Source organism: Danaus plexippus, chromosome 7 (genome assembly GCF_018135715.1).
Source record: "Danaus plexippus chromosome 7, MEX_DaPlex, whole genome shotgun sequence".
In the NCBI taxonomy this organism is placed as follows: domain Eukaryota; kingdom Metazoa; phylum Arthropoda; class Insecta; order Lepidoptera; family Nymphalidae; genus Danaus; species Danaus plexippus.
In genome coordinates, this window is record NC_083541.1 from 379,832 (window position 1) to 399,810 (window position 19,979).

The 19,979-nt window shown below is 30.3% G+C and overlaps 2 protein-coding genes across 2 annotated transcripts; one reads left to right on the forward strand and one right to left on the reverse strand.

Moving 5' to 3' along the window:
• Positions 1–55: 55 nt before the first annotated feature.
• On the reverse strand, positions 56–2,001 carry LOC133318771 (uncharacterized; the record flags this gene model as incomplete). The annotated part of the gene is made up of 5 exons (XM_061520997.1): positions 1,907–2,001; positions 1,104–1,261; positions 840–1,000; positions 383–762; positions 56–279 (listed from the first exon to the last, which is right to left on the reverse strand). Coding segments are annotated over exons 1-5 (966 nt in total), but the record flags the coding sequence as incomplete, so codon positions are not given.
• Positions 2,002–11,541: 9,540 nt separating this feature from the next.
• On the forward strand, positions 11,542–19,979 carry LOC116770836 (xanthine dehydrogenase-like). Its single transcript, XM_061521050.1, has 17 exons — positions 11,542–11,674; positions 11,750–11,907; positions 12,927–13,087; positions 13,176–13,558; positions 13,998–14,218; positions 14,482–14,584; positions 14,789–14,916; positions 14,989–15,276; positions 15,580–15,741; positions 15,873–16,001; positions 16,247–16,731; positions 17,521–17,704; positions 17,776–17,971; positions 18,037–18,803; positions 19,092–19,284; positions 19,480–19,593; positions 19,827–19,979. Exons 1-17 carry the CDS (start codon positions 11,611–11,613, stop codon positions 19,895–19,897), a joined length of 3,807 nt encoding a protein of 1,268 aa, XP_061377034.1. The 5' UTR covers positions 11,542–11,610; the 3' UTR covers positions 19,898–19,979.

Consider the following 19,979-nt stretch of genomic DNA (forward strand, 5'->3'; position numbering starts at 1 on the left):
TTATTAAGTCAAGTATTTAAACTATTAAAATTAGGAAGAATTTTATATATATACTTGCATTTCTAATAGCTATATTACCAACATATTGCAAGTGGTCATTAACTACTTTAAGATATTCAAAGTTTTCAGTATCCGATATCTCTTGAAATATTTCCATTAAATTAGATATTGTTAGCCCAGCACCGATAACTAAGTTCTGGTCGACTAAATAACCTTTAAGTTCTTTCACTCCAGAGATATCTATCAAATTCCTAGGATACTCTTCAATGGGTATAACACCTATAATAATAACAATTACCCAATAAAAACTTTTTGCAATTTCCGCTGATTAAAAAAGAATACAATAACTAATTTTACTTTTTAATCAATTTGTTTTTCTTACCTTTGCCAGTATTACCAGCTACCAACATATAAGAGTCCAGACCATATAATGTTAAAATATTTAATATATCATCGACTGTGAAGGCTTTATGCCATGTTTTACCATCTTTTAAATTAATGTGCCAATTGTTATGATAAATTTCATTTTTGGACACAAAGTAAAAGTCATTATAATAATTATAGGAACCAGAACAAAATCTATTAGGTTTCTGACATATTTCTAATTCCTCTATATCTAATAAATCTTTTGACTCTGGAGCGTCACTAGCAAATTTTTTGAAAGCTTCTAAAATTGGTCTGAATCCTGTACATCTACAAATATTGCTTGAAAGATCTCTTTCAATATCCAACATCTTTAAGTTCTTTCTACTTTTCAGTTTACTGAAATGCCGAAAAAGTCATAATTCTTCTTAAATTTTGATGTAATGAATTTGTAAAATAAAAGGAACTCTCATAACCTGTACATTGACATAACAAATCCGGGACTGCAATATCCGCATTGAGTACCATTATGGCTAGCAAGAGCTTTTTGAAGCGGATGGTAACCATCCTTGCGATTTCCAAGTTTTTCAATAGTTGTTATTTGCCAACCATGACATGATGTCACTGACACCATACACTACAAAATTTAAAAAAAAATCACAATATAAAACATTTACTTTCATAAGATTAATAAGAATGAAGACAGGAACAAAACTTTTAAAAAAATATAAATATCTCACAGAGGTTACAGCTAGTTGGTCATCTCCGGGGTGAGTAATGACACTAACAATACAAGCCCCGCATCCTCCTTCCAAGCACATATACTTGGTTCCACGGAGCTCGAGAGTTGTACGAATGTAGTCCAGCAGGGTTGTAGTAGAACTTACTTCCTCGCCGACTGATTTAAAAATTCCAATAATTAGGACGTATTAAGAAGGAAAAGACTTATTATTATTGTTATTATATATACATTATATATAGATATATGTATAAAGATGGTAGAGCCTGGCTGTGGTCAGTTACTACAGCTCGAACATGGGCTGGCTCCACCGGGGAAGTACCACCCTCTCACAGATGATGGCGTGAAGAAGTCAATTAATTACTATTTTTAGTTCGATGAGTCAAAGAGCTGGTTGCCATTTCCCTGTTACCACCCTTTCTTGAGATTTCTTTATTACCACCCATGCAAGAGGCGTTAACAACCAAGGTTGGTAACGCATGTCAGTGGGCGACGGTGACTACTTTCTCATAAAAAAATATGTATGCACATGATCCACCAATTAAATTACTTCCTAGAATATCTGTTTCAAATAATATGCAACAATACTTTATATTTTTTTCTCCTGATGAATAAATATATAAGTTTGAACCAATTACATGTATTTTTAGAGTATATGATAATGAAGTTGTTACAATCCGTTGTAGATACAAAAAAATTATTGAAATTGAAACCACAAAAATAAATAAATACTTTATAAATTATATATTTATGTATGTATATATATATTTATGTATTTAAATCAAAAGTATAAATTTTACCTACCTGAACATTTTGCTCCGTTAACTTCAAACTCAATACGATTCATGACTTAATGTATAATGTACAATAATAAAGTAAAACGTGCTGCATATCACTAAGTCTCTTTTTCAAAATTATTATCTTTCATATATCGAGTATTTATTTGCTGTCGTGAATAATATTTAAGGTAATTTGCAAAGAGTATATTGTTTAACTTATCGCATATATGTTTAAATACGTATTTTTTTTACTTCGAAATTATAATACCAATTTAAATAATATTTTCGTTTTTTGAACATCAATTTGTATAACAAAGAAAATTGCGTTTGTATCCTTTAAAAAAAAAACACTTTTTACTAAGTGAATGTAGATTTATTCACGGTACATAAAGATATGTATCAGGTATCATTTTTGCAATAGTTGTCTCTCTATCTTTTTGTTTCTTTTCGTTCCGACGACGCTCTGAATTGGTTGGATCTCTTTGATGAAGTAGATATTCGAACAATTAAATTGTAATTTCATACCGAAAACAAATGAACAATGAAAGTTTAGTAGTGAAATAAATCTTTATTCATTATGTAGGCTTCAATATAACCCGCCATTACAGTAACCACAATTAAACAAGCTCTTCTTCCAACCTACTTCCAACCGATTACATATTTGTAAACAATGACTCTGGACCTTGAGATTTGATATAAACTTGATATGCTAAGATTTATACATAAATTGGTTATAGAAGGTAGCAGGATCTAAAGACGGGTTTACCGTTGGCCTCCAGAAGTCGGTGGGTGTGGATAAAACATCATATAATGAGGGACATTCTTGACTGTGCGAATCGAACACCCGATCCGCTTAATCTGAAGATTTTTGATACCAGAGAAGCAATCGGCTTGTATTGCGATCCTAAAACCGGGCCAATAATGTATTCATATCTATATGCCATCAGTTATAGAAATGAAAATTTCCATAGTTACATAGTTTTCCTAAATCCTTTGACTCACTATAATCTGCACCCCATGTAACACTTATTTCATTTTATAAATATTTTTTTTATTATCACTCTTAAGGTCTGTTAATTTAAAAATATGTGTTATAATAAAAAGAATTCTAAAAATACTGTTTCGAGTACCTTTACTCCCGAGAAAACTTTTTGAGTGTTTGGAGATGTTAAATTAATTGCCTTAGTTGTTTAGATTTAAGAAAAGTGAAGATAGGAATGAACAAAATTGGAGATTTAAAAGATTATAATCAACAAAGAAGTAATATGAATACGAATTTATATTTTACGCTCTAATAATTATAAGAAATTCAGGAAAAACTGTGCTTTCTTCTTTAATTAGTGGTAAAAACTTTTCCGTATTTCTAAAATTCAATTGTAATACCTTTTAGTATTTAAAATTTTGTTATTCTTTATTGTTATAACTGTAACTAAAACTTTCATGAAAATTCCTACAGGCTATGTGTAATACAATATTATGTAAACATCAGACAAGGATTATATGGATCTTGGGTTTTTGAAAGTATGGGACAACGATTGTATGTATACTTTCAGCTATTGATATTATAAATACAGTATAAGAGTGCTGAGGTCAAAGTCAATGTAACCTTTACCACGGCGTCAGGATGTGAACTTTGTATTTTTGTGGCTTTTTGATATTACTTTCGTATGATTTACTACACCCATAGGAAACTTTACATTGAATAATTCAAAGAGACATATCGTATATAAATTTATGTCTTCTGTTAAAATTTCAACTGTTCAAATTTCAAAACATATCCACATCAGGTATAATATCGAAATTAGCTTTAATAAATCCTTTATCACACATGACTACATTGAACTACATAATATTATAAATTTTTTACAATAAATTTCGGATATTATCACGAGCAGAAGCTGTTGACATTGTACTATCTTCAAATTCTTTTAACATTGTGACGTCTAAAGCATGGCGACCAATCATGGCCCGTTCCTATTCACGTGGTTATTTTGAAATTGTTGTGATATATAGGTGATCATTAGTTGTAATATAAACTCGTATTTTTCCCTTTTGTGGAATTCTTTGACTACAAATTTGAGGAGTTCAAAGCAGGTTCTAAATTATGATATATTAAACGTTCCGCAGGTGATGTAAGATAAATATTACAGAAAAGTAGAATTTATAGTTAGAGAATAACTAAATTTTTAGCAATTTCTTTTAATTATATAAATTGAAACGCTTCAATACTGTCTAACTTATAAATAATATCGAAAATGACACGATGCTCTGCAACGTTTTAAAGATCAGCCTTTATGATAATCGGATTTACCCTCCTTTTTTATGTGAAAGGTGGCAAGCGAGCAGACGGCCTACTTGATGAGCAGTACTGGCCGTCACCCATAGACATCCGCTAAATAGATGTTATGGATGTGTTGCCAACCTTGATTGTTGAGGAAAAAGGAGGTGTGGGAATAAGCAAATGGCAGTAAAGGGTGGGAACGGTGAAAGGGTAACCGGCTCTCACACTCATCGGACGAAACGCAGCCACAAAGGGCTACTTCACGCCGAACTTCTGTGAGAGGGTGGTAATTCCCCGGTCGAGCCAGCCCATGTTCCAGCTGTAGTAATTTAACCACATCTAGGCTCTACCATCTTATCATTTACAATACTGTTGACATTTTAACTTTACTTATACTGATGTGGCTTTGTAACAAAAAAAATTTATTGAAATACGTAAACATATACATTCAATATCAAGGATACGTATTTAATAAGCGAATTCCAATTTGCAAGAACTAGTATTGTGATAAAAACGATCCATGAGCATCTCATGCAGGAAAAAGATTTTTTTTTGTCAGAAGAAGTAAACAAATAATCAAAATTAACAAATTATTTACTAAAGAAGTTTACCTCAAGAAGAACCATCATAATATGTATGTTTTCTATGAGTCTCTTAGTTGAAAAAAAAAATTTTTTTAGAAGGGATTACAAACAAAAAAGGGAATTATCATTTATTTATGTGAATAATTATAATTATATATTCGTCCATTAACTTGTTAAACTATTATAAATAGCGGAAAAATTAAAAAATGTATTTCTTGGGTGAAAGTTAAGCTGATATTAAAATAATGAAACAGGTTACTTGAATACTAATTATCAAATTACATTAAGTAGTTTGTTTTATGAGCTAGTTCACCTTGTATTTATATTATCTTCTTTATAACATTACACGTTGAAGAAAGTTTACATTTAATATTTTAGCTACAAACTCTGTCAGACAGTTGAAGCGGTCTGAAATTATTTCTCGTAATATATAATAACATAGATCGGGTATTTATGTATACAGAAATGGAATATGTTTTCATAAACAACTTTACTTATAAGATATTAGACTGGCTTGTATATTTTTAAGCTTAGTTAAGTTTGTTATGGCCATCATCTCATGGCAAGTCTTTATAGTGCGTAAGATTCTCTTTAGAGGTAGAGAGATGAAGTCCGTAAGTTGGTAGGGATGTGTGAAGAAAAAAAAACTGCAGACTTAGGCGACTGATTGTAGGTGAATATAATATAATAATATAATATAATAATTATTGAAGTTTATTCGGTGTTTCCCATAATAGAGCAAACCGAACTTGACAGATTTAAAAATTGCTATAGTAAATATAATTTTGTTTTATTATAATTTTTCCCTATACTTCTGATGATTTTGTGTAATATTTATGTTTTGTATTTTATTAAAATATAATTGCCGAAAGTTTTGGTTTGAAAGTGATCTTCATTATCATTAATGTAATGAATGTTCACCTGTACCGTGTGTATCGCATATTATTGCTTTATAAACTTCATTGAGCATGTTTCTAACATGCGAAAAGTTTCCAAAGGTGTGATGTTTCACTTAGCGATATAGATTAGTTACTTGAACGAAACTGGAGCTAGAACATCATTAAATTTAAATAAAATCTTAATTGATAAAGTCGTTGTTATCATGTTCAATAACAATAAGTACATTACGTATGTACTTATGAATATTGAATATTCATAAAATTTGCATAACCAATAATTAAATTTATTGTTCATGTTAGCAAACTAATAAAATTTATTTAAAAATTCTTGAACTTTTGTCTTCCTATGCTCTCATCCGTTTCAATTGAAAATGATAATTATACGGTACTCTGGGACAAATTATTCTTTATATTTCTATATATCCTTCCCATATATCCTATGGACCACTTGCCTATTTTTTTCTATTTAATGAGATTATTGATATTTAAAGAACTTTATTATCAACAAAGACAAAACATTGTCACTTATGTGATAACAATAAATTACAGTATTAAGTACAATTTATCGTCGTTGTCATTATATGTGCTTTAGTATAATATAAAAAAAGAAGCAAAGGCAATACCAAGAATTCGTACCATCTCACAAATCTATTCAAATTTTTACGACGAACAAAATTCAATAAACAATAATTCGATTAAAGTTTTTTAAATATATGAAATGAGTCATCTTTTTTAATATGTGAGGGTATATTGTTATTGGAAGATAAAAATATTTCCTTTTTACAATATAACAAGAATTGCACTTAACTACTCGATTAGATAAATCATAGACCTAAGCTTTGGTCACAAAAGACATATATTTTTGACACAATTATATTAAATTTATATAAAATTAATTATAACATATGTGCGTGCTTATAATATGGAGGTTGAATGATAGGAGACTCAGATATAAATAATGAGATCTAAGATATAAATGTTATAAATGCAACAAAAAAAATTTAAATTAACTCTTTTTAAACTAAATCTCTCTAATTGACTTGCCACAAAGACCGAGATTGGCAGGTTGGTGGCTATTGAACGCGCAGTTTCATAAAATTTACTGCGAATGGCGAATAAGACCCCAGAAGTTACTTATTTTAAATTAACCAAACCAATTAAAGGTCAAATTTATGAATATAAAGTTATATTAGTTTTTGTGTGTGACTTCCTTCACATAGACTTTAGAATTAGACTCAGAGGAAAATGTTTTGTATAAAAGCAATAGTAGTGATAGTCAATTGGTAGTGACATCTGTTCTCTGTACCGTGTTTAACACAATACAACTATACTACTGCTATTTCACAGGAACGATATTTCAGTATAAACTATTTCATCAAAGTTAAATTCGTAGTTTTTGTGTAAAAGACCAGCAAACCCAACAATCTATCAAAAAAAACAATGCAAACTTTCGCTTTTATAAGTAGGATGATTGTAATGAAATAATATAGTATTATTTAACAAAGTATTATTTTAATAGAAATAATAAAAAGTATAAACTACAGATAACCTTAATATGTCTTTTATTTAGTAATTATAAAATAGAATACAAAAAATTTACATTAATATTATCACTTATTACTTTACAAAAAGTAGTTGTAATCAAAATTGCGTAGTTATATTATTTTTAGTTTTATTGCACAAATATATGTCTAATGACGGGTCTTTTAGCAAAATTTCTTGTCAATTTTCTTAATTCTATGACATGCTTTATAAATAATAAGCTGGTGTACCTCTGAGTAAGACATCATTTGATAAATATTAAGTTTTTAATATACTATGTATTTACTTTATTTTATTTAGTCAATTGTGCAATGGTGCGAATGACTTATTATTTTAAATATTTATCATTTTATATTTTAGAGAAAATCTACATCTCAGCCTTGATTACATAAAAGAATTTCACAACATCAATAAAAAAATAATAATTAAATAAAAAAAAAGTTAAAAAAAAAATAAAACAAACCTCAATGTTAAAGTACCTAAGTATGTATTAAAAATAGCAGAAAAATACTTCCCCATTTTCACCCCTACAACTTTAAAACAGTTCAATTGGTTTTCATCAGGCCATGTCTAAAGACACTTGCATAAAAGTCACCGTTAAGACAAAAGACAAGTAAATTGGGACAGCCTCATACAGCGTTATCCGCGGCTTACTTAAAATATTCTATATTTGATGTTGCGTTGAAACTTTTAAATCTTGATTCGAAAAAAGCTGGGCAATGTGGCCTCTTCAAACAATTACATGTTAGGTTTATATAAAATAATCAATACAAACAAATACAATTACATGTTTTTTTTCCTAATTCCACATTCACAAACATAGTTGTAAGTATCAAAAAGGTATTTTTGATTTTTTTCTTGCTTGTTTGTTTGACAGACATGGCATGAGCTGAATGGGCGGATGGCTGAAGTACTATAAAAGCAGCAACTCAGGTGCCTTTTTTTGTAGAATTTTCATTTATCTATTTTTGTTAGTACATTTAAATCATTATACAAAAACAACTATTTTGCGAGAGTACAGTTAAAAACAAATTATATATTTATACATAACCAAAATTATAATGTCGATATATTTTATACTTGATTACAAAGAGGACTGATTAAATATATGTCGGATTCAGTCTTCCTCCCGTAGTTTTTACTCTATTTATACTATATGACGTCAGCATTACTGACGTCACAAATGGACTATGTTATCTTCAAGTTTGCAGGATGTTGAAGGTAACCTAGCAAACAGTTTGATGAATCTTTTAATTCGAAGATGTCCGATCGTTGAGACGGCTTGAGCGAGAATGTTTTTAATCCGCACCATAGCCTCTTTTTATACCAAGCGACACTCAATGTTGTGACTGCATTTCACTCGTAACTACGCAGGTGGTAATGCTGGTGACATCTGATAATTTTAATAATCCTTAAGTATTGATTATTCAAATAAAAGAAATTGCGCTGATATATATCTTGTTCTATTTTAATTAAGCCATCTGGATGACATCAGCAATCAAAAATCAGCAACCAGCAAGTTAATTTAAATTAAAATTTTTAATTATTTTTAATTTTTAAATATAAACAAGTATAGGAATACAATTTCTGAAATTTTTTTGTTGTTAAGTTTTACCCTTTATATTTAATACGTAATAATTCATGTTCATAAACTCAAACCAAGGGTCGGTTTAAAAATTTATATTGCTTGATCTTCGGTCCCGCATAACCTGCTATTATCGGACAGGTTTCAAAAGATTTTATTTATTTTAATGTAAACTTTTATGACATCATGATAGACAACGTGACAAAAGAGAGATGTGAAACGTAAAACGTCCATCTTCCGTCAATCGCATTACATCCAACCATGAAGTTAGGGTAACAAAAGCGCTCGGTTGACAAGTTAGGAAAATATAGCTTTGGCGGTGGTTCTCAACAAGATTTATGTATTTTCTGACTGATTAATTATAAACCCTGCTTTATTCGTTTATTTTTAATAGCTATTTATAAATATATATTTTTTTTATTTTTTTAATACATCAACCGAACTATTGCGAGAAACCCAAGGTACCGTGCTGATCAAGGCGAGGGGGACACCCTCAATAGCCCCGCAAGTATCTGATGCTTCCCCTGCCAATCGATCTTTGACCGCGAATACTTGGTTCAGGTCCCCAGCAGTCGTAACACTGGCTGTAACTGGCATCTTATCAGCGTCCGCACCAATACCCGCAAAATAAAACAAACAAGTATTTGAGGAGATTATGTACGTAAGAGCGTTCGTTCGGTCGAAAATCTCTATATTTCACGAAGAGCTGAAGGCGTCGGAGATCGATCCTTCCGAGAAGGTGTATGTTTTTGAAGAGCACTAAGAGCTCTTCAATATTATTTATAATCTTAATTATCTTTGAGAGAAAGTAGTGTAAAAAAAACTCTCTCTGACTGTCGATGCGCATAATGTTAACGGTATCGATTGCCAAACGATCCGGTTGGCTACTTCAAGTACTTCAAGTCAAGCATCAAGCAGAATTCTTTTAGTTCAAGAGACTTTCTTGAAATCCAGTGCAAAGGATTCTAAAACTACCTACTACACCACTACAAGAATTACCTACTACAAATCTCACAGAGCAGCCACGGTAATTTATTTCAGATAATCTTTTTACTACATCCAACTAGATGCTCCACCCCTGACTAGCCTCGAGACCTTAGAGTTCCAGATAGAAATGATGAGCCAGCTCGAATTCAATTTCGATATCATGACTCCTTCGACACCGACTGGCTACTCTAACGCCTCTAACTCACAGAAGAAGCTCAACGCAGCGCTCTTGAAGGACTTAACTCCATAGTTGCACTCTTCGATATGTTATCCGAGTTAGACTCAGACTATACACTCGACTCCCCCTCGGACTCGGTACTCGGCCACCATCTCCACGGAAGTAATTCTTTTATTGATGGAGGTATAGAGCGAGAGAGATTTCCAACCGTCATAGTGGCTGAGGAGAGATCTCTCTAAATTTTCACGATCTTATAAAGATGAAAAATGCCGCGAACAAAGATTACGATGCTGTTCCCACCTCGATGTGTACAAGTCTGGTACGATGGATTCGTATGCAAGTTGTACCAATTCAAACTGTCAGATATCTTTGTACTTATCATACGAAATTAAGTCTCAGAGTCAACAGCAATATACATTACAAAAAAAAAAAAATTAACATACACTTTGATCTCAATGATTTTAATTATTTTATGATTCGTTTTTTAAAATTATATTAGATTTATAAATTTTCATATATTGATTTCTCAGTGACGAAAGAATTTTTCTACCATTTAAGATTATAGTTAAAATTATTATAAGATTTTATCAATATAAGTCGGATAATTTTGTGTCCAAAACAAGCCAATAAGAAAAAACCACTTGTGCTACTATTTTATAAAACATTATATTTCTCTTTTTTCTTTAAATACTATAAATGACTGAACGTATAATAATTTAGTAACGAAGCAAGTAAAATAAAGTTTTTGCTAAAATATTAAACATAATCTATAAAAATGTATTTAAAAATAGTTTGAAATAAAAATGTATCAAGAACAAAAAAGTAGTAAGGATAATAATCTTAATTAAAACTTAAAAGTATTGAAATGTAATGTGTTACTCGCAAATCTTAACAAAAATATGTTAAACTCAAAATTCTTGCTAATTTTTTAATTTAAGATTTTTCTTCAGCCTGTACTCACTTGACTCAGTATTCATTGTTTTATTATCACAATTCAAATATAACCTAACAAACAAAAACCAAAGTCACTATTAGACGTTAGTATACTATGTTATATCAAAATTATAGTTAGTCGACCTACATACTAGTGTTGGCATTAATCGATTATTTTTTCAATCGATTGTTTAATTTGATTAATTTTAAGCGAATTAATTGTGATTTATTTATCGTATCTATTTATATATAAAGAAATCCTTTTGCCGTTAAGTTTATTTTATATAAAAGTTTAGGCCTTTTATTTATCTATTGAAGCAGTACAAAGTTTGCCGGGTGAGCTAGGCAAAAATAAAATCACTTTACCTGTGATTATGAAACGTAATTTAAATCATTTAACTCAGTAATTTTTGTATAATCTTTTAATTGAAATGTTGCGATTAATAATTCGATGTCTCCTGTGATATTTATAAATGCTCAATTTAAAAATCTGATTAACTAGTTGTTTTTTTTTAAACTTGTTCCCAGTAATAATAATAAATAATGATTACAATTAATAATCGCAATCGTAATGATTAATAATCGGAAAAATTTATTGTAATTAATATTAATCGTGATAACGTCGAATAAATTTTTAATCGTAATTTCTAATAGTCAATACACACATAGAACCAGTCTAATGAAGTAAGCACTTACAGATAATATGTGCTAAAAATTTATTTTCATTTGATTATCGAGCCATGAACACGATGTGTTCGCCAGCAAACACAATAAGTTTTACAGTTAATGGTGAAAAATATTCAGGTATTATATTTCTCATTGTATATGTTATGAAAATAATACCATAATACTATTATATCGTTATGTTGTTGTCCGCAGTGGGCGGTGAGGTGAGTTCATGCACGACCTTACTGGACTATCTCCGAAGACATCTCGAGTTACGCGGTACTAAATATATGTGTTTGGAGGGAGGATGTGGTGCCTGTATTGTCAATGTCACTAAGAAGCCGGGTGAACCTTCACAGAGTATCAATTCGGTAAATAACTATTTTTAAAGTAATTGAATAAATAATTTTATTACTTCAAAACAAGGAAAACTTTGCAAAATTTTAATGTTCATGGCAGAGACATAGATTGTAAAAATAATTGATTTTTAATCTTAAACCGACTAGATCAGTATTATTTCGTAAAATTTAAGGACTCTAAAACATTTTTAACAAATATCTATTTTAAGATTTTGATAAAATAAGTGTATGTTACATTTTCAACCTTACGCTGTTTCTGAATCATTATAATAAGGCAAAATATAGTAAAAGTGTTCGATACATATTTGTTTTTGTTTATTTTCTAAAAAATATACTAAATTTATATTTTAGTATTTTAAATGTGAATATCGCAGACGCAGGGCCTACAAAGCCAACAGACATCAATATCCACTACTCTCTGACGGTGTTACTGTGTGACTTATATTGAAACAAAAAAACCGTTTAATTGAGAATCTGTCTTTTTTAAAGAGTTTCTTAAGCATGACATTTTAAGTTTTTATCCTTTTAACAAAATAATCTTCACCAGTCCATGCCCTTCAGTTTAATGCCATCAGCTTGGCTGTTTGTCTTATTGCTTCTTTTGAGAGTCGATATTTTGCCTATCACAAAAACATAATTTTATTCTGATTAAGATCTTATCTCATGTTAATTGTATCACTTTCTCAATTATCATGCGTATTTTTAATAATACTGTCTAGTTCTACATAAATTTGACTCACGTGTGTATCACCAACATATGTGTATATATTTTACAAGTTTTATTTGTTATTAATTATGATTGCAAATAAATTTAGTTATGTATGTCTCACAAAAACTTTGGTTATAGAAATCTTTAGACTCCTCGGTACTAAAATTGAGCGTTGCTTAATCGGTCGGAATATTATATTATCTCCTTGTGTTCTCTAAACCGTAGACTGGCAAACAGTTGTAACAGAAATATGCAGATAAAAACTTACTCCATATAAATTGAATAAAAAAAATAAGACGATAAAATAGCTTTTTTGTTTAAGTGTATGGTTCTTATAACATCATGCGCCGATTGGGATATTAATACAATAGAGAAAGTAGGTAACCGAAAAGACGGTTATCATGTGCTGCAAAAAGCTCTTGCCGAAAACAATGGAACGCAGTGTGGTTACTGTTCACCGGGATGGATCATGGCAATGTACAGGTATCTCATTCAGAAATACTTTGTCAGTCCGCTGTTCGTTCAGTACCATAGATTTTTGTACCATGACTGAATAAACAATTTGTTACAGTATTTTAAAAAACAGAAGACCTACTATGCTTCAAATAGAACAATCCTTCGGGAGCAACATTTGCAGATGCACAGGATATAGACCGATATTGGAAACTTTTAAGCGATTTTCATCAGATTCTGAAAATCCAATCAATATTTTGGATATTGAAGACCTAAAATTAGAAACATGTTCCAAGAGTGGATCGATTTGTTCTCAACATCGGTGTGACGAGTTTGAATGGTGTATGGTGTCAAAGAATCATATATATAATGAAATTCTGCATATTAAATTAAGGGATAACAGGGACTGGTATAACGCAGGAGATACAGATGACATTTTTTCTATATGGAATAAAAAAGGAACAGATTCTTATATGTTGATAGCTGGTAACACAGGAAAAGGTTTGTTGTGAAGATAGATTTCTTTTAGTATTATTTGTATGTTCCAGAATCAAACAAAAAATATTATAATAAACCTCTCTATGTTATCAATTTTTGAAAACAAGGTTTCACACATAAATTTCTGTTTAAAGCATGTAATGAATAACAGAAGCTAAAATTATCATTATTATCTTTTACTTTTAAATGTAAAAAAAAATATATGGAACATTTATTTCATTTTTAAACTATTACTAAGAAGTTTTCCTCTTACTTATACCTAAAAGTTCCATTTTCTTAAGTTTAATAATATATAATATATCCATTTGTATATTTATGTTGTACGTAATCTGTATTATATAAACAGTACTTGGAATATAACATAATATGATCAATCTTATTTAATAATAATTTATAGTAAGTACATGAAACAGATGCTTTATCTAATTATTTAATCTTTTAGGTGTATACCCAATAATCGAGTATCCAAAAGTACTTATAAATATTAATGAAATATCTGAACTGAGAAAATACTATCTAGACCAGAATTTAGTGATCGGGAGTTCAACGACCCTTACCGAATTTATGAATATAATTGAAGTTGAATCTAGCACTGATAATTTTTCCTATCTTAAGATTTTATACGACCATTTAAAATTAGTAGCCAACATTAGTATAAGAAATGTAAGTAGATGCATATAATAAATCCATACTTTGTTATCATGGACTTCCATGATTCCAGACTTTTATTTAAAAAAAAGGCATTATAACAATAATAACAAGTTTTTTGAAATTCGTTCTTATGGAAACGAAATAATACGAGTAAGCCCTTTTTTCCTTGTAAGTAAGAAGAATTGTTTTTAACTGGGAGTGACATGTAATTATTCAGAGTCTGTGTTGTTTACTATTTTCTAAATATTCTTGTTAATATATAAGATTTATTTTAGATTGCAACTATTGGTGGTAACCTTATATTGAAAAATCGCCATCCAGAATTCCAGTCAGATATCTACTTACTTCTTGAGACAGTTGGTGCTCAGATAACCATTTGTAAGTATTTTTATTGAAAACATTAGTAAATTTAAAAACTCTGTTTTAGTAAATAAAATATTCTATGGCGATCCGTTTATGATTTGAAATAATTATAAATCACATATACACATGAAAACTCATGTCAATCATTATGTATATGTGACGTCACATACTTCTTTGTACATATTTATATTGAAACAATAATGTAGTATGTATATCCAGTGACAGCTCCCGGAAGAAAGCGTACAACAACTATGCAATCGTTTTTGGAAGAAGATATGAGAGGAAAAATAATTATCAACATTTCGCTTCCACCTTTGAGTAGAGCTAATAAAATAGTAACGTATAAAGTGAGTTTGTGTCATGCAATATATGTATCTTAACATTAAACAAAAACTACACTCTCTATTTTTGAGTTTTAGATAATGCCACGGTCACAAAATGCAACTGCCTTTATTAATGCTGGATTTCTGTACAAACTGAACAAAACTGAAACAGTGATTGATTGTAGAATCGTTTATGGAGGACTTTCACCATCATACAACAGGTCAACAAAAACAGAAAAATACATGATTGGTAAAGAACCATTTAATAATAATACTTTGCAAGGTGCTCTGGCAATACTGAGTAATGAGATTGAGGTGACAGAAAACTTACCGATGCCGCCGGTGGCGTATCGACGTCAAACAGCTCTGGCTTTATTTTATAAGGTATTTTGTAATAAAAATTTATGAAAAGTAGTATTAAAATTTCACTGTGTTCAATTTAAAGAATAATTTAAATCCAAATAGTATTCTATTTATGATATAGAGATAAATTAAACTCAATATGATACCATGTATTTTGGAGTCGCAGAAAGAATTCATAAAAGAATTAAATATATGTGCACATAAGGATAAATTTATTCTTATTTCACCTAAGCAAATGATGAATAATAGTGCCTGAACATATGATAAAGAGATGGTTCAAACTATAAGTATATTTTTACTTTAATTATATTCATTTTATTTTAGGGTCTCTTATCATTGTGTCCACAAAGCAAATTAAAACCGCGCTATGCATCCGGCTCTATCAAGATCCACGAAACTCGAAAAGTTTCAGAAGCTCAATTCTTTTATGAAACCGATCCTTCGTTATGGCCTCTGACCAAACCTATACCAAGACTTAATGGATTGGTAAGGACAACAATATTTCTCATACAATTTAAATAAACAACAAATTAAAGATAGTTTTGTTGCATTTTGCGTTATGTCAACAGCATTCAGTTCAAATGCCTGATTCTTTTGTTTGAAATTTCATTTCTTAGGTACAATGTGCTGGTGAAACTAAGTATGTGGACGATTTGGTACAGCAACCGGGTGAAGTGTTTGCAGCTTTCGTGTTGTCTACTGTAGCCCTCGGAACTATTGTTAATATAGACGCCAGCAAAGCATTAGTAATAATTTCACGTTCTTATTTATTAGAAAAATTTATAAACAAAAATTTCGTGTACTTTTTTATTTTATTTTATTTATTTTATTTTTTGTTTATAACATAAATTTTTATGATATGTAGCTATGTAGGAAAATCATAAATTAAAAAAATTACAATAATTGAAGTATTACAAAGTATTATTTATGAAAATACATTTTAATTTCTATTTCTAAAAAGGACCGTTAAATTCTTTATTATATTGTTTAGAAGGAACCTGGAGTAGTTGCATTTTATACGGCGTCTGATATACCAGGAAGGAATAGTTTTGTTCCTGCCGTAAATGTTTTCAATACGACTGATGAAGAATTTTTATGTAACGGAGAAGTAAAATATTACAATCAGCCTCTTGGAATCATCGTAGCGACCTCACAGTGTATAGCTGAGAAGGCTGTCACTTTAGTTTCTGTCACTTACAAAAATATGAAGAAACCCGTGGTTGATGTCCGAGTAGCGAAACGTGAACCAGCTAGAGTAACTTTGTTTAGAACGCAAGAAGCTACCACAAAAGGCAACGATGTTTCAAAAGTAATAAAGGGAGAACAATCTATTTACACACAGTATCATTTTTCAATGGAAACATTGGTCTGTGTGACGCTTCCAACGGAAGATGGTTTAAGTGTATACACTTCCACACAGTGGATTGATTCCGTTCATGTTGTGATATCAAGAGCGCTATTATTAGATCAAAACAGGTAATATGTACGCGATATTATTAACGTGACATTTATAAAATAGTCTAATAACTGTTAGAGCAAGTCATTCAAACACACCGATTTAGATGAGTTTTTTTTATTCACCTATATACTCTAAATAACACATGGAATATTTTCTATTCAATAAATCTCTAAATGAGAGATATGAATGTCTCCTTGAAATATATGTAATATTTAAATAATTAATAACTTATATATAGATAGAAACTTTAAATTGAGCGTATGTGTCAAAAAAGTAAAAATTTATTCAAATCTAACCAGTATTTAGGACGCGTAGTATATGAAAAGCTTAGTTTCATTTTTGGTCGTTCTATACTCACATCTCGTTGACTTCGACGCAAGTCTAATGTCAATCTCTGAGATACGTTTCTTAAACCTGTACTAATGCTTCTTTTTAAATTTACTATTTATGATAATCCGCATGTATAATGAATTTTCTATACACCCGGTCTTATTAATAACTTTAACTCATAAATACTTTTAATTTGTGTCAACAACTAGTCTCGCCTAAACTAAACATAATCAAATGTAGATAAAACCTTGGTAATATTGAATCCTAATAATACTTTGGTATTTACTGCTTGTAAGAAACTCACACATATAGATAGTTATATCAGTAGCAATCCACAGCACCATCCTAGAAAATATTTAACGTTTCCAACTATTTGTTATGGGATCAGTAGTTTAATAACCAAAACCTAATAAATGTTTATAAGGATGAAACTGTCAGCTGTGAATAGCCGAATTTAATTTCTATATGTTTTTCAGGATAAAGGTTCAGGCCAGTCATCTTGGAGGATCCTATGGCATAAAAATATCTAGGATTAATCAAGTTGCTCTGGCTTGTAGTCTCGTAGCTTATAAACAAAACCGACCTTGTCGATTTATTCAAAATCTAAATACAAATATGCGGGCAGTGGGAAAAAGATTACCGTGTTCCACTACTTTCGAAGTAAGTAAGCCCAAGAAGGTTCGAAGTTATTTCATTTTCAAATATTCTTAACGACTTTATATCTCTTATAGGCCGGCGTAAACAACAATGGTGTCATACAATATGTTGATTATAATTTTTACAGCGATAATGGATATATTATTAACGAGCCTTTGATTATGCTAGGAACCGGCATATTCAATAATGTATATAAACTTGATACTTGGACCTACAAGGCCAGTAACCTTGTTACTGATACGCCATCAAACACCTGGTGTCGATCTCCAGGTAACAATCTGCAATAAAATTTATTACTTTTATTTTTATAATTACTAATCTCTATGTGGTTAAAGGTTCTTTGGAACATATCGCTATGGCCGAACATTTAATAGAAAGAATATCATATGAGATGAACTTAAATCCTCTCGATGTCCGTTTGGCTAACATCGATAAAAATAACCACAGCGACATCGTGGATATGATTGATAAAATTATAGAAAAATCACAATACGAAGTCAGGAAGATTGAAATTTCAACTTTTAATTCACAAAATAGATGGAAAAAAAGAGGTCTTGGATTGTCTCTTCTAAGGTGGGAAACAGTTGGATCTCAATATCTTGAAATAAACATGTGCGCTTACAGTGACGATGGCACGGTTGCTTTTTCACACGGAGGTATAGAAATGGGTCAGGGAATTAATACAAAGGCTGCCCAAGCATGTGCATACTTTTTAAATATATCAGTTGAAAAGGTTAGAATTCAACCAAACGACTCATTTGTGTCACCAAACTGTTTTGCTTCTGGTGGTAGTTTTACATCAGAAAATATAGTAATAGGAATTCGAAAATGTTGTGAACAATTACTAGAACGACTGGAACCAATCAGAAATCAAATGACGAACCCAACATGGGAACAATTAATAAAAAAAGCTTACGAAATGGATGTTGACTTACAAGTACATGCTATAGTTACCAAGAAAGATATTAAAACATATACATTATACGGGGTAACATTAGCTGAAGTTGAAATAGATGTCTTAACAGGAGAATGGGAGATTAAAAGAGTTGATTTATGTGAAGATGTGGGTAGAAGTGTAAATCCAGAATTAGATAGAGGGCAGGTAAACATTTTTGAAATTTAAATATAAACTAAAAATTTAATGTTGGACATAAAACCCATAGCTATTACGCTTACAAGTTAACTTTCAAATATGCTTGGAAGATATTACTGCATACAATAATTAAAACCCTATTAATTTGTCACCTTGTCTATCTTGTTAATAAATATTTAAATTTATTCAATTGTTTAACTATATATATTGTAGAACGGATATTTCTGCCCATATCTTATTTTATGTCTTTAGTGTTAAATTCTAATTTCAATTCTGATCCAATTTTTAACTTTTTAGGTAGAAGGTGCGTTTACGCTTGGTGTTGGGTACAATACTTGTGAGCAAATCGTAAATGACCCTCACACGGGTGAAGTTCTTACCAATCGCACTTGGAATTATTGGGTTCCAGGTGCCACCGATATACCCCAAGATATGAGGATATATTTTAGAAAACGATCATTTAGTTACGAAGCTATTCTTGGATCCAAGGGTAAGTATTTTAATGACTGTTATTATATAGGAGGACCACCTCCTGTTAACTATTTACAACTCTTAAGAAACAGTTTAAGCGTTTCAAATAATGAACTTAAGTGTAACTTATTTATAAAAAGTAATTAGTAGAACATAATATAATATATAAGCGTATTAATATGTTTACAAAATAAAATATATATGTTTAATCTAGCGACTGGTGAACCGGCAACATGCATGGGTGTTGCTGTACCTTTTGCGATGAGAGCTGCCATTGTAGCTTCTCGCCAAGAGTCGGGAAAACCCTACAACGAGTGGTTTCAAATAGGTATCTAAAACAACTACTTTTTTAACTACCACAGTACTAATTACCAACGTTATGTAAAATTACTGTTTATGGTTGCTAAGTAATCTGCCGGAAGGAAATTTATATCGAATATTTTCTCCTAAAAGAAAGACCAATTTTTTAATATGTTCTCAAGACGGCACAATTTAACTACGTGTAAAAATCCCATCTTTTATTTGATTTATTTTTACAGTCATATGTTTGTTTTTTTTTAGATGGCGCTTGTACTGTGGATAAAATCGCTATTGCTTGCTCTACCAAAGTTGAAGAGTTTCAATTTTTGTAAATTTATGTCACATAATTTTAATATATTATGTCTTTGTTAAATGTTTCCAAAATATAGAGTAAAATATATTAAAGTGCTTCAG